The following is a 13,563-nucleotide window of genomic DNA, read 5'->3' on the forward strand; positions in this document are numbered from 1 at the left end:
AAATTATCTTTATCTAGAACATTCTTGTAAACCCTTAATGCTGCCAGGTTCAGGCAGAGTAAATGCTAGGCAAAATCTTTCTTTCAAAATATTTCTGCTTTTCAGGTTTATGCATAGATAACTGACAGCTGCCAAACCATGTGGATTTCTCCCTGGAGAGCAGTAACTCTTGAGCGAGACCACAGAAATACTTAGTCACAGAAATGATGCATTGTGGTGCCCTCTTGCCCGTTTTCCTTTTGCTGGGAAAAGAAGAAATTTGATTTTTCTCATAGTTACTATCAGGCTAGTCAAACTCATTAAACTGATACTGCAAAAGTGAAAAATTAGATTTTTAGGCTCACCCAAATGTTCCTGTCACAAATGTTACATAATCTGTAAATGATCACAGCCAGCCAGTGACATAACATTTGCATTTGTTACACAATAGGCCTCCAGCTCGCAATCTCATATTCTATCGGTGTTAGCTACACTCTTGAATTCAATGAGGTATTCAGCAAAGCACCAAAATTAGAGCAAGGCAAGATCTGTTACATCATCTGTTCCACACATACCACACCTCCCACCGCTTCTTCCCGAGAGCTTTGTCTGGTTTTAAATGGCTCAAGTAACTTGGATGCCTACCATGTCCTTTGAGAGGCTATCCTACAGTAAGGCAAATCTCAATTTAACCATTTTCTGCTGTTGTGTCTGAAAGTAGAAAGTACATGCAACACAAGATCATCAGCTGAAAACTAGACCAACTGTGATGCTGTCCTAAAATCAGAAAAATCTGAGGTCCTATGTGATAGGGAAGGATATGATGCTAACAAGGTTGATTGTAATACAGTATAGGGATCAAAGAACGGATCCTCAAAACATCAAAGAGGAATGAATGCTTAAAGGTAATTCTGCATATTAAAAGCCAATCCATTGTATTAGGAACAAACACGTCAAGAAAAGTAAAATTCATGTGGAAGGAAACATTTTTCAGTTTGGGAAACAGTTAATTTTCCATATCCTACGCATGCTACAAGATTTGCATGTTAGGGACAGTTCTGGCACTGGTCTTTCAACATAAACAGATTTCTGAGAAATTCCTGCAGCTAAAAGGCCATGTCTCTACATCTATTGACATTAGAGACCAAATTCCAAGTTTCTAGGGGAAAAAACCTACCTCATTTAGGAATTTGGTTTCAGGACTTCCAAGAATCTGTAAAGCAGAAGGAGCATCTGAAGAGGGACCTAAATGTCTGTAGATGTTTACTTTTGCTTGTCTTGCTTTTTGAGATTGATAGATAGTTGTTTTGCTCAGCATAGGGGAAAATGCATTTTTACTAGTTCCAAGGGTTAGTGCAGGGGAACCTAGAACTTAGTAATAGGTGGAAGTTGACTGTAGTAAGATTTTAAAGAACATTTGTGGCAGAAAAAGCTCTCTATGGTTATGGTTTTCCAAAGTGGCACAACTTATCTGGAGTAAAATTAATTTGCCCTTATATAAAAGTATTCTACAACACTATTCCAGTCAGTCTCCCTGTTGGACAAAAATCGGTTTTGGAAAGCACAAAACAAGTGGACAGTATCTGAGTTATTAAATCTTCTGTGTTTCTAAATTGGCTTATGTTTTTAATATTGCTGTGACTGACCAAACAAAAAAAGAAACACTGCAAATCTAAAATCTTTTTTATAAAATAATTCCATAATTTCTAGAATCGAGATACAAAACACACTTAAAAAAACCCTCGGGTCTTGCTACTGGTTCACGTATGGAGCTAGCTTTTCAGCTTGTCTTCTATGTCCAAATAAAGCACTCTGTCAAAGCAATTTCAGGTGAAGTTTTAAGGGTGGCTTTTCAGATGACTCATGCCATGTTTAACAAAAGGGCTGCGAGAGGGACTGGCAGATTATAATCATACGCTTGTCATCCTTTTTCTACAGGCATCAAGCACAACACAGTGTGGAATTACTGGAGGGAGAAGCGGGGGCTTTTGGTCATGTCACTCTAACACAACTGTCAACATGTGCAATAAGGAGACAGATCTCCTGACTTTCAGCCCCTCATCCTTAGGGATGACTCTACTCAGAAGCAGCTCAGTACATAGGCTTACAGCTGTACAAATATAAATATATTAGTGCCTGCTTACTTGAGGGTGCAGCTATATAAAACAAATTTGCACTTCTCAATTGGCAAGGCAGGGAGCGCTGTTTGGATATTCCCTCTATGCACACAGCAAGGTTTCCATAATGAGGTGGTGTCCCATCACACCACTTGGATGTAGTAGAGAGAGATGAATCCTCTTTAACATTAATTTGCCATTTTATTCCAAAGTATCTGTCAACCTAATAAGGGTTGTTTATGTATGACATGCTGAGAAGAGAACCTCTGGGTCAGCAGTTCTAGAACTGCAAAACTTGGGGTGCATTGAGATCTTTGTTGGTTTAAAAGATGAGCATAGATGTACTAACTTAGGAAACAGTTATTTTGCTGACATTAGAATTACTCTCTACCAGTACACCTTTCCTTAGTTCAGGAAGATTTTTCTACCACATCTTTTTTTTTTTAATTATTTCCTCACTAGAGTCACCCACTGCTCCTAACATTTGAATAATACTGTGGGCAAAGAGTCTACAAAACAAGGAGTATACAATACAAATTCGTAGCACTGGATGTGTAAGATTGTGTTCTGAATTCTGGATGATAGCTAGGCAGGGCTTAACTGTTTGACATGCAAGTCTGACAAGTGAGTAGAACAGGATTTTTGGTCTACACTGAGCAGAAATGTTATGCAGTTTATTCGGATTGGGGCACTCCATCCTGCATGTTCAGCAGCAAAAGCCATTTCTAATGCACATTAATAGGTCAATTTCAGTTTGTTTTTATACTCCTCCTCCCATGTGGAGTATTCCTAAGATGACAACTACATTTTAGTGGGTGTCACAGATAGGGAATGCTTAATTAAATATAATAAAACCACTTTATAAAAATCTGTGGTACTATAAAAACTCCACTGTGTTGCACAACACAGATATTCAGATCTTGTCAGCAGTGGCAGAAACATCAGATCTTCCTGTTCTGAAAAGTCATAGCTTCTGCCATACTTGAACAACAGGAAAACATACAGCTGCCAGCAGTATGGGATCTAAGGCAGACGGCTGAGTAGTGCTGGAGGGTAACAGTGCCAGGCACTAGTTAAGTTGCTGTGTGTTAGTTATAAAATAACTGTGTTGCTGTGGATGTTGGAATTTATATTTACAGAGTCTCAGTACACTGATACAGTGTGTCTTTGGAATAGTTGTTATCTTCTTGAAGATTGCCCTGTAAGTCTCTAACTGATACCTGTTTGTTTTCTGCATCCAGTGTCTCCATCAAAAGCACCCAGCTGGACTTCCCCCTCCTCCAACACTTCTGAGAGGCGAGCACATGCCTCGGAGAGCAGCTGGACAACCAACTCAGAGGACACCAGCAGCCCAAGCATTGCTCCCTCCTACACAGATCTGCAGTCGATTAATACTGAGGACTTGACCAGTGGTGGAACATCTGCAGCAGATTCAGCTGGTAAGAGGGAAGCCTTCAAGCTTCCATCTCAATCTTTTTGATGCTCCTCAAACTCACTGCTGGGAAGTGAGCTACAGGGAACGGATCCAAAGCAGAACAAACTCAAGGATTAGGCAGACTAACACTTTGTTCTAGTCCAATTCCCCCAAAATCCCATCTGGATTTGACACACCCCTCATATATACAGGCTCCCGAAGTAAGAGCCAAATGCAGCTATGTACCTGTTGGTGGACTTGTCCGAGGGAAATGTTGGAGCATTTCTGGTTTTTGCATACCACATCAGCTTAAGCTGATCTAGGAGATAGTTCTCAGTATATTGTGGGAGAAGCTGGATGCCCTTCCTGAACTTCTGTGCAGAAATTTTCTTAACTCACAGGTGTATTCAGCTGAGATAGGTCCAGCTCTGCATGCCCCTCTCTGTTTCAGTGGGTGCCAAGACACAGATCCAGGCTGCTGCATGCGTTCTTTGCACTGTGCTTTGCACTGTTACTGTAAAGTGATGCAGAGAGGGTGTAGGAGATGACAGAGGGTGGTTCAGTAGCAGATTTTGGTCATTTAAGGATCCTTTATCTGACCTTGTAGGGATCTATTGAGATGGTGTCCTGACTGTGGAAAAATGTGCTGTATGGGATTGTAGCTCGTTGCTCCTCAGTTGTACTCTAGTTAATCTCTGAAGCAGGAGAAATAAAGCAGAGTGGTGCCACCGGTGTCATGCAGAGTTGGGATGATGAGAACTCCTGAATGACAAAGCAGACTTTGACAGAGCATAAAAAGAGCTGGCATGTCAGGACACAAAAAGGAAAAAAATACACAGCTCCAGGAGGAAGCACCTGCAGTACATTGGAAGCTGTTCACCCCAAGCTGAGGAAGGTCAGTAGCTACCCAGTTTGGTGACGAAAATTGATTCACTGATGTCATGATAGCTCAGGCATGTGAGGTATTTAATGTGTTTCTCTCAGGTGGTGAATGTAACAATATGTGTGAAATAAGATCTGTTTTGGAAGAATGGACTTCCTAAGCCCCACTGAGGTCATATGTCCCTTCCATAAGAAACATTTACATACATCACCTGAAAAGAGTATTATTCGATGGTTTGGTGAAACTGGGTTGGACTTCAAGACAGGTTCATAAACAGCAGCACGGTAGGTACTGGCCGGGTGCTTAAGACAAAGGATTTGTGGAGAAGCAGTATTTACTTTGGATAAGTAGACACCTTTCTTTCTTCAAATAATACAGTTACCACAAGTCTGTCTGACCATTTTTATTTTAGAATACTCTGCTTGTGTCTACCTCCCAGTTTGGGAACCACTGGTGGAAGGGTAGAGTAGGCAACGTGGCCTCGTGTGCCAGCTTTTCGGATGCTAGCATGGACATCAGTTCTGCTGCAATGAGCTCATGTCTATTAGGGTGAAGTGTAAGAGTTTTCATATGGAGTATGTGCTGGAGATTGCTGTTTTGTTGATATGGTATAGGTTGCCATAGGGTGGCTGTTGCTCAAGGGGAGAAAGTCCCAGTAACAAGGGAAATGAGGGATGCCCCATTCATATAGAACTTTGCATCATATAGAGAAATGAAAAGCAAAAGTGCTGCTGTATATTACTGGCATATGTATGGAATTATTTGCTATATATGGCCAAAATAGAAGTTGATACTTCAGTAAAAGCTTTGTGTGCAACCTTCTTACTCTTCTTTCTTTCCCAGTCAGTCACAAACTGACTTATTTATAAGCAAAACAGGTACAAAAAATCATTCCTATGACCTATAAATTTTTAAAAGTAAAAAAAGTAGGTAATATAGGCAAAGCTGTGTCATTAGCTAAAACATAAGATACACTACCTTTGTGGTACTGGAACTTGAAGTAAGAAATACATTAAGTCTTCCTACCACCAGGTATGGAGTTTGCAAAAGGGCAGCATGAACAAAGCGCATGTTTGTTCCTGTTCCTGGGATGGCTCACCGCCCAACCCCCCAAGGGCCCTGCTGCCGTCAGGCAAGGTTTGTGGAAGTGAGGGAGCTGAGGACCTGGTGGCCATGGAACTCTTGTACAGTTCTGTCTGCTTTTCTGTTCGCTCCACCTTCATCCCACCCTCACAGTGCCTAAGTGGACAAAAATGCATGATCACTTTCTTCTTTCCTTCCTCTCTGCCCCTCTCCAGAAATTCAGTGATTCAAACCTCACTTGATTCAAGCATTTGATTTGCATTTCTCTTCTCAAAAGACTGGCTGCCTCAGTCTGTAGTGGAGTTTGAAGGCTCCATCAAGGCAATGAAATAACATTTATTTGTTCCGTGAAGGAGAAGGGAGATATCCTCATACTCTGTGTGATGGTGAAGTCGCATTGACTGTTAGCCAGTTTGTTGACTCCAAGGTCAAGCTTGATGGAGGGGAAAAAAAAATCAGATTTATTTCACTGCCAAAAAACCCAACGAAAATAAGAAATCCATTTTTTATCTACTTAGTGAAGGTAAAGAATTGGGTCTATAAGAGTAGCTTGGGTTTAATATTGTTTCAAGCGAGAAAAACGTATTGGTGAGAAAAGTGTGAAAAATTCTACTCAATGGTCAGACACTGAGTAAAGTAACTATTTTAGCCATGGTGAATTTTTATTGCCTGAACGGCACAGAAGAGAATCCAGCAAACTCAGTTCTGTAATTTCACCACTTGTCTTGAATTTATCCTGCGTGCCAAATGCTTAAACTGCCTGTCAATGTTTGGGGCACGGGTTTTTGGGTGGGAGCAGATGAAAGCCTGAGGTAGGCCTGACTGCAGGCATACGCAGAGGCAAGTCCTAGCAGTGAGAATGCACATCTTGGTGTCCAGGGCTGGTAGATTTGAGTGTAAAACAATTCCACAGGCTTGAGCTCTATCTAGCGCATGTGTTTACGTAAGATACGACCTGGGAAGCTATCTGAGAAAGATGGTAGAGACCTGAATGATCCCAGCCTGAGAGTTTACCCTCACTACGGGGGGCACTGCAGAAAGCCGCCTGACTGATGGAGTCGGGATAAGCTCAGTGACGTCCTGTAAAGGCAGCAGAGTTCACAGCAGTGAAGGTAAATATTGCACGAGCAGAGCTGAAAAAGAAGACTCGCTTTTCAGTCAAAGTGCAGCTAGAAGGTGCTGCACTTTATTGCCTGTGCTAATTTGAACTCTGGCACCAAGAAGCCTTTTATATTATCTTCATCTTTGTCATCATGGGGAGCTATTTTAGCCTGCAGCAGCTAGCCAATAAATTTGGGTCAAGTGATAGCGGACTGCCCGTTTAACATGGGCGTGTTTATATGGTTATAACAACAAGCACTTTACAACAGCTGGGGTTTTACAGTGTGTGTGAAGCTGTGGTTGGTGCTGGTGAAGTGTCCCGTTGCCTCAGAGCTTCCTACCATGCATTGCCATGTCGCTCAGCGTGGATCAATGAGCGTGGAAAGAAGGGGGAACTTTTGGCATTTGTGCTGTACTCTGCAAGATAAGTAACAGAACATCTCTGTTACTGATACAATACAAGTATTTATTCATTCTGAAGCAGATGCCTGTCTCGGCCAAATATCTGCATGTCAGAGGAGCAAGGGAGAGGCCTTCTTGTAGCTACGATTGTAGATCTGGAAGCACTGGGATCTGTTCTGACCTCGTACACAAATACCTCACAGCTTGATTTGGATTTCTGCATTTCACCATTCATCTCTCAAATAATTTTTTATTATATAAATTAAAATTAATATTGACCTGTATAAAGAAAATCATATATGAACAATACATATATAATATAGATAAGATATATATTTGCATAGATCATAAACTATATATTCTACTATAAATTTAATAGAATATATAATAAAATCTATCTATATTATATGATAATGTTCTGTGTGTTTATGTGTGTATGTATATATATAAAAAACTGATTAGCCTTGTAGACATAAGTTCCCTGATAGCTATTTTCGGTGCGTTGTTGCTAGTTCTGTTGTTTCTGTTGTGATGTGCGTCTGAGGAGAGCTGCAGCTACACCATGTTTGATGTTGACAGTTCAATTTGCTAACCAGTTGTTCTGTTTGGCATTCTCCTGAAGCTCTGGGACTATTGGGATACTGAGGAAATAGCTATGTTATTATTTTCTGAGAACATCTGCATGTTTGGAGATAGAAGGTTACATGTATGACCTCTAACTGCTCAAAATCCAGAAAGTTAATAAATAGCACAAGGAATTAATTCTGAGAATGTTGTTATTTTCAAAGTAAATTGCATGGTTTAAGGGGGTTCTGCTGCTTCTATTTTAAAACTTGGAGATGGCAATTCTGGCAAGCTTAGCTCCAGCTATTTCTTGAAGGTAATGGAGGGCAAGTACTAACTTTTCAAACCTTTTTCTGATGCTTTTCTGGAGTAGTTCTCTTATAAATATTTTTTCTGTATACCGTAGCCAGCTAGATACTGAGTCCTGATATGATGATTGCAAGAATGGTGTTCTGTAGGTTTCAAACAAGCAGCTTTGAACAGATTATACAGCTCTGCAATGTGTTTGCACTGTATTCTAGAAACAGGCTACAAGCTCTGAAGATATTCCATGTTAATCACCGGAGCAAGGGGGAAAATAGCATATGCTGACAGTTACCACCTTCCAGCCAGAACTGCACTTCAGTTATGCTGTGTAACTATTAACCAACTTGTTCTGGCTTCCCAGTCCCAGACACATGAAAAAATTTGTATGCAAGAGCCTGCCAAAGCCAGCTGGAGAGACTGCAGAGAGGAACATCAAACCCTTGCTTCAAGGAGGAGGGGACTCCAGAATACCGGGAGCAAACAGCACCTAAAACGTGTTCTTGCACAACCCCAACCTGTAAGAGCTAAATTCAGCACCAGAGGCAGGGGGTTTTTTCTTCCTCATGTTCGACACCAGCCACCAGCTAGCAGTTCAGGAGTTTTATATCCTAGTTGTCATCCCATATTTTTCTCAAGGCATTTCTAACTTCTTTAAGAGTACTGCATTGGTAGGGGAGAATAACCACTTTAAGGAATGCACGGTGTCCCAGTGACCTCTGCAGCAGTGTTGGATCTTCATCCCTGTTTTGCAGTGGGGGAACCTGCAGCTCAGTTGTGCAGGCTGGACCTAGCTGAAGTAGAAATGGTGTTTGCTGTGTAGTCTGGCAGTCTTGTTCTCTGAAGCAGCTGAAGATTGCAGGTATAAGCCATGGACCAGAGTCACTGTCTCAGTCCCTCCTTATGGCAGGAAGGAAAGACACAGAAAATCTGTCAGGAGGAAGGGAGAAATGTTAGAATGAGGAAAGAACAGGTACAACAATAAGCAAAAGTTTATTTCTATCTAACCAGTAGAGAGAATTTCAGAGTAAGCTTGGTCTGCAGTCATCTGATTCATAGACTTTAAGGTCAGAAGGGAGGACTATGATATCATTATTATAATCTAATCTGGCCTCCTGCATGTCTCAGGCCAAAGAACCTCACCCAGTCATTTCTGCACCAAACCCATAACTTCAGTTTGAGATACAGCATATCCTGAGCAAATATCTCCATAATATTTTTCTGAGTAATGTCAACTGTAGGCAAGTTTGCCCCTGTTCAGCCATCTCCAACACCTCAAAACTTCAGTTTTAGAAAGGACTGTCCTAGTGATAATACTTAAAGCAGAACTGAGATGTCACTGAGCTTAGCTCTACCAGCTCTTGTATCCTCAGCTGGGGCTACATGTAGTCTCCCAACCTCAAAAGATTCAATATCCACCTCATCTACGCCCCAGAAATAGTGATTTTGCTGTTTAATGGAGTGTTTTCTCGCCTCTGTGCCAGCATAGAGTCAGTTCTGATCTCATCCATGTCATTGGCCCTGTGCTGCAAACAGCTAAAGGAGCATCTCTTAGTTTAGGTGCTGAGTTTTCTTCTCACGGCTATTCGGAAGTGCAGGTTACAGTAACTGTGGATTTGTAGCAGGATTATAATATGTTCGAGAAGGGCTAAGTGCTGAGCCTATATGACGTTCTTGATGAATTTCACTCTTTCCACACCTATTCACAGATGGCTTTATATAGTCTGATCAGCTGAAAGGAAAGCAGACAGAATTCCAGCTCCAGTCATGGGACTGACCTGCTGATCTCCATTTATGTAGGCAATATCCCAAGAGAATAGATGTGGGTAGATGCTTTGTAGTTTATCTCATGCCAGTGAGGCAGGCTAGGTGGTACAAAGCCTTCTATTTGTGTTTCTAAGGCTGTGATTCCTCAGCCCCAGTGTTTACATTGGTTTCAGTTGCTTTCTAATGCAGTGCAGAAAGCCGCATGCCTATGTGATAAGCCAGAGGAGTTCAGTAGGAGATTTTGCAGCTGAGCAGGACATGTCAGTTTGAAGCTTAATTGGAGATGGAACACTTAAGTGCAGCAGCTATCTGTGATTGCTGTGTTGAAAGAGGAAAGACTAGGTTTGTTTGGAGCAATTCCGCAGGATGCTAAATAGCTTCTGAACTTAAAGCTGCTGGGAGGGAAAAGCACCAAGGCATCTCCCCACATCCAGCTCTTTTGAAGTGGAAAACATCAGTGGCAATCTTCAGCAGCATTATCTTGCCTTTTGCATTCAGTTCCTGGCAGCGTGCTGCTGTACCACTGACAGGAGGCAAAAATGGCACTACAGCAATATAGCAGCAGTGGTGCAGCACTGTCCCAGCTTCGTGCTGCATGGTGATGTAGCCAGTGCCCCATGGAGGTGGCTGCACGCTGGGGAACCCAATTCTGCAGCTCTCAGACAGCAACCGGGTTCACCGTGTGGAGAAATTACCCACCTGAGAACTCGCATTTTCCATCATCAGTTCTACATGGCAAAGAAGTAAGCAAGGTTTCAGCAGTAGTACTAATTAACAGGAGCTGTAAATCTTTTCATGTGCTCTTAATTAGAGATCCCCGTTCTGTGTGGAATTTCCTGTCTGAATACAAAGGGGCTGAATAGAATTGGCAGTGTAAAACAGCAGGTGAAAAGGCTGGCAGGAGCAGTCAGCAAGTAAGAATGAGAAATTTCATGATGCCCAAATGCATGGATTTGCTTGTTTCTCCCTTACTGTGATACCATCTAAAACCTAAGAAAGACTCAGGGGATCACTGGACTATGCAGCACAGGAACTGGAAAAGTGATGATGAACGCCTTTAGGGGATCAGTTACAAAGTCGTCTTCTAAAAGAACAGCGTGGGATAAAATGGGAAGCAGGTTTGTTAAAAACAAGAAGAATGTAGGAATCATTTAAGCAAAATCTCCAGCTTCTATGTTGACAATTTATTTTTTTGTGCCTGCTTAGAAACTTCTTGTGATTATTTTTATCGGAACTTCTGCCTCCTTTATTCTTTTATTTGGCCCCAATGTTAGGGAAAAAATGTGACACTTTCTGCTCTTTCAAGCCAGAAATGAACAGAGTTGGATGACAGTAGTGTAGGGAGATTGCTGATGTATGTCTTTACTTCAACATCTCCATTTTCTAGCTGATCTACCCTTGATCAAGCCAAATAATGCTGGAGCACAGGTATGACATGAATCTTGCATGACGAGCTTCTTCATCTGTTATTAGAAGCAGTTTGGTCTTAATTGTCCTTACGTTTGACAGATGAGACTGAAATCCTCTGCCTAATCTTAGAACAGATATAAACTGGTATTTGCATTATGACTGTGCTCGTTACACAAGAGGGAGACTTTACGCTACTTTCTTCATTCTGATCTTGGTTACCAAGAATGAGAATTGTGATCCTAGATTTTGTAACGTGGATGCAGTCCAATTTACTTGTAAACTTCCTAGACGTATTGCAGTAAATCTTGTGGAGACTGATTTGAACTTATCAGTTAGGATTCAATTTTTAAAAACTATTTAAAGTGCTCAGCACCTATTGTGAAGGAGTCCAGATCTGGGTTTGGCACCTAAAACTGCTTCCAAAATATTCAGGTCCCAGCTAATGGCGTGGCAAAATTTTTGAATAGCTGCAGCTCAGTGTGCTCCTCTCCAAATCTAGCCATTTAGTTTACTGCCTAAAAGGAGAGTAGAGATCCTGTCAACATAAGTCCTGTAGCTCTATGTCCTCGCGCACATTACAGACTTTGTAGAAGTTATGCCATTTAAGTGCAGACTTTAGTCACCAATTTATTGAAGCTGGTGTATTTTCACGTGTAGACATTTCAGAGAGCTTTAAACATGATTCACTTAAGATCATAGGAATGGAAGCTATTTCCCAGGACGCAGGTGTAAATGTTTTCATGACCATTTCCTATCCATGTGTTCCTGTGCCAATGTTGTCTTTCAAATAGTTTTTTGCCGTCTCCAGTGTAAGCCCTTTAATGTATTTACACAGTGTAATTATCTCTCTCTCTGTTTTCATTTGCTAAACTGTGTGAGACAAGTTCTTTAGTATTCTGGTTCTCCATTCTCCTCCTCATCCTAGCAAGCCCTTGTCAGCTCATGTTCCTGTTTGAATTAATCTTTCTTGGATGTGGTGACCAAAACTGTGCACAGATTGAAGTCTCACCATAGACTGATATCAAGTTATTACTGTTTCCCCATCTTTGGGAATTCTCTCCTTGGTACATCCCAGGATCTTATTTCTTTTTGTGCTAGTGCATCAGGCAAGTACCCTTTCACTATAGTCAGATTGACTGTCTATATCCTAGACCACTTTCTCTCATACGTAATTGATGAGTTCCTTCATTATAACAAATGTATCTGTCCTTAAATGCCTGATTGTGAACTTACATTGTTTATTACATTTCATCTCATTTCTGTTACTCCAGTCTTCAAGATTAACCACTCCTTTCACTATGATGTTCAAAGCTTCCTTTATATACCCAGTTCCTCCTGTGTGCATTCAGCAAATACCATTAACATGTTCATTTCTGTACCATGATCATTATTTAAAAATACGGATAAATGTAGTCTTAATCATGTCATCTTAATCAAGAAATTCTATTTGTAGCTGCTCTACCCTAATATTTCTCTGAAAACTCAATGGCTATCTTCCTTTTAGCTCTGTTTTTACTTCTGGCTTAATACTGGTATCAGTCTCCATTTTAACTCCTTCCCAGGTGGCACCACATTAAACGCTTTTTCTAATACAGACAGATCTATTTTTTATCTAGAAAATCTGTTGTCAATGAAACCTGTTGGGTTTGGCTGGAACAAACTACCTCTTTTAAAGCTAGCTTCCATCCCCTTTTTTATCTTACGCTTTTTGCTTTTTTCTTCCGAAGTCTTGCATACTATTGTGGTCAGACTTCAGCCTTGTATTTTCTGAAGTAATTTTTACCCCTTATAAATACAGTTACTATATATGTTCTTCTCCAGTTGTATGGTACCAACCCCATCTGAACTGATTCCTTTAAAATCCTTGTGATGAAAGCTGTAATTATGTATGTCAGTTCTTTCAGAGTTTAGGAAGGGAGCTTGTCAGACTTCCTGATCTGAGCACAGTAACCTCTCCAAAATGTTTTCTTACCTCATTAATGCTAATTTCCATTTCCAGTCCCTCCTTTTGGTTATCTAGCCTGCCTCCTGTGCCCTTATCACTATGCTGTGCATCATCATTCTTACTAAAAAGCAGTGGCAAAGTATTCATTAGCTTTGGCACAATGTCTAGATGTGTTAATGTTTGATTATCACCACTGTCCCACTTCCTTGTTCTTTATATATGTATATATGTGGTTTGCTTTAGCTCCAGTACATAACATTACCACCAAAGATTATTTCTGAGAAGGGTAAGGCCCACCGAGACCCAGCTTTCAAGGTCAACTAGTCCTGTGTTGGCTTTATTGAACTTTTATGTTCAGTAAGAGTTCTAGTTGTAGGGGAGAATTAAACTGTGAGACTGACAAAATAAGTGATCTCTGTAACAAACAAAAATATCCCTTATTTTGGTGGCTTAAACATTAGACCAGGGATGAAGCTAATCCTGCTTTGAAAATCAAAAGATTAGGGCAGGATCCTTTTCTGTCAAGTTTATGTGCTGACCAGTGCATCCATAGCTAAACTAGCATCTGGGATTGAAGGGAAGAAATGAATCTTCA

At 40.9% G+C, this 13,563-nt stretch overlaps 1 protein-coding gene across 2 annotated transcripts in view; it reads left to right on the forward strand.

Moving 5' to 3' along the window:
• STON2 (stonin 2) overlaps positions 1-13,563 on the forward strand; it is an 83,276-nt gene that overhangs the window by 26,724 nt on the left and 42,989 nt on the right. For both annotated transcript variants that reach the window (XM_075030037.1, XM_075030036.1), the window contains one exon: positions 3,338-3,535. In XM_075030037.1, the coding sequence (XP_074886138.1) occupies positions 3,338-3,535 (198 nt within the window). The remainder of the gene's footprint in view (positions 1-3,337; positions 3,536-13,563) is intronic.

The sequence above is a fragment of the Buteo buteo genome, chromosome 6 (assembly GCF_964188355.1).
Source record: "Buteo buteo chromosome 6, bButBut1.hap1.1, whole genome shotgun sequence".
NCBI classification, from domain to species: domain Eukaryota; kingdom Metazoa; phylum Chordata; class Aves; order Accipitriformes; family Accipitridae; genus Buteo; species Buteo buteo.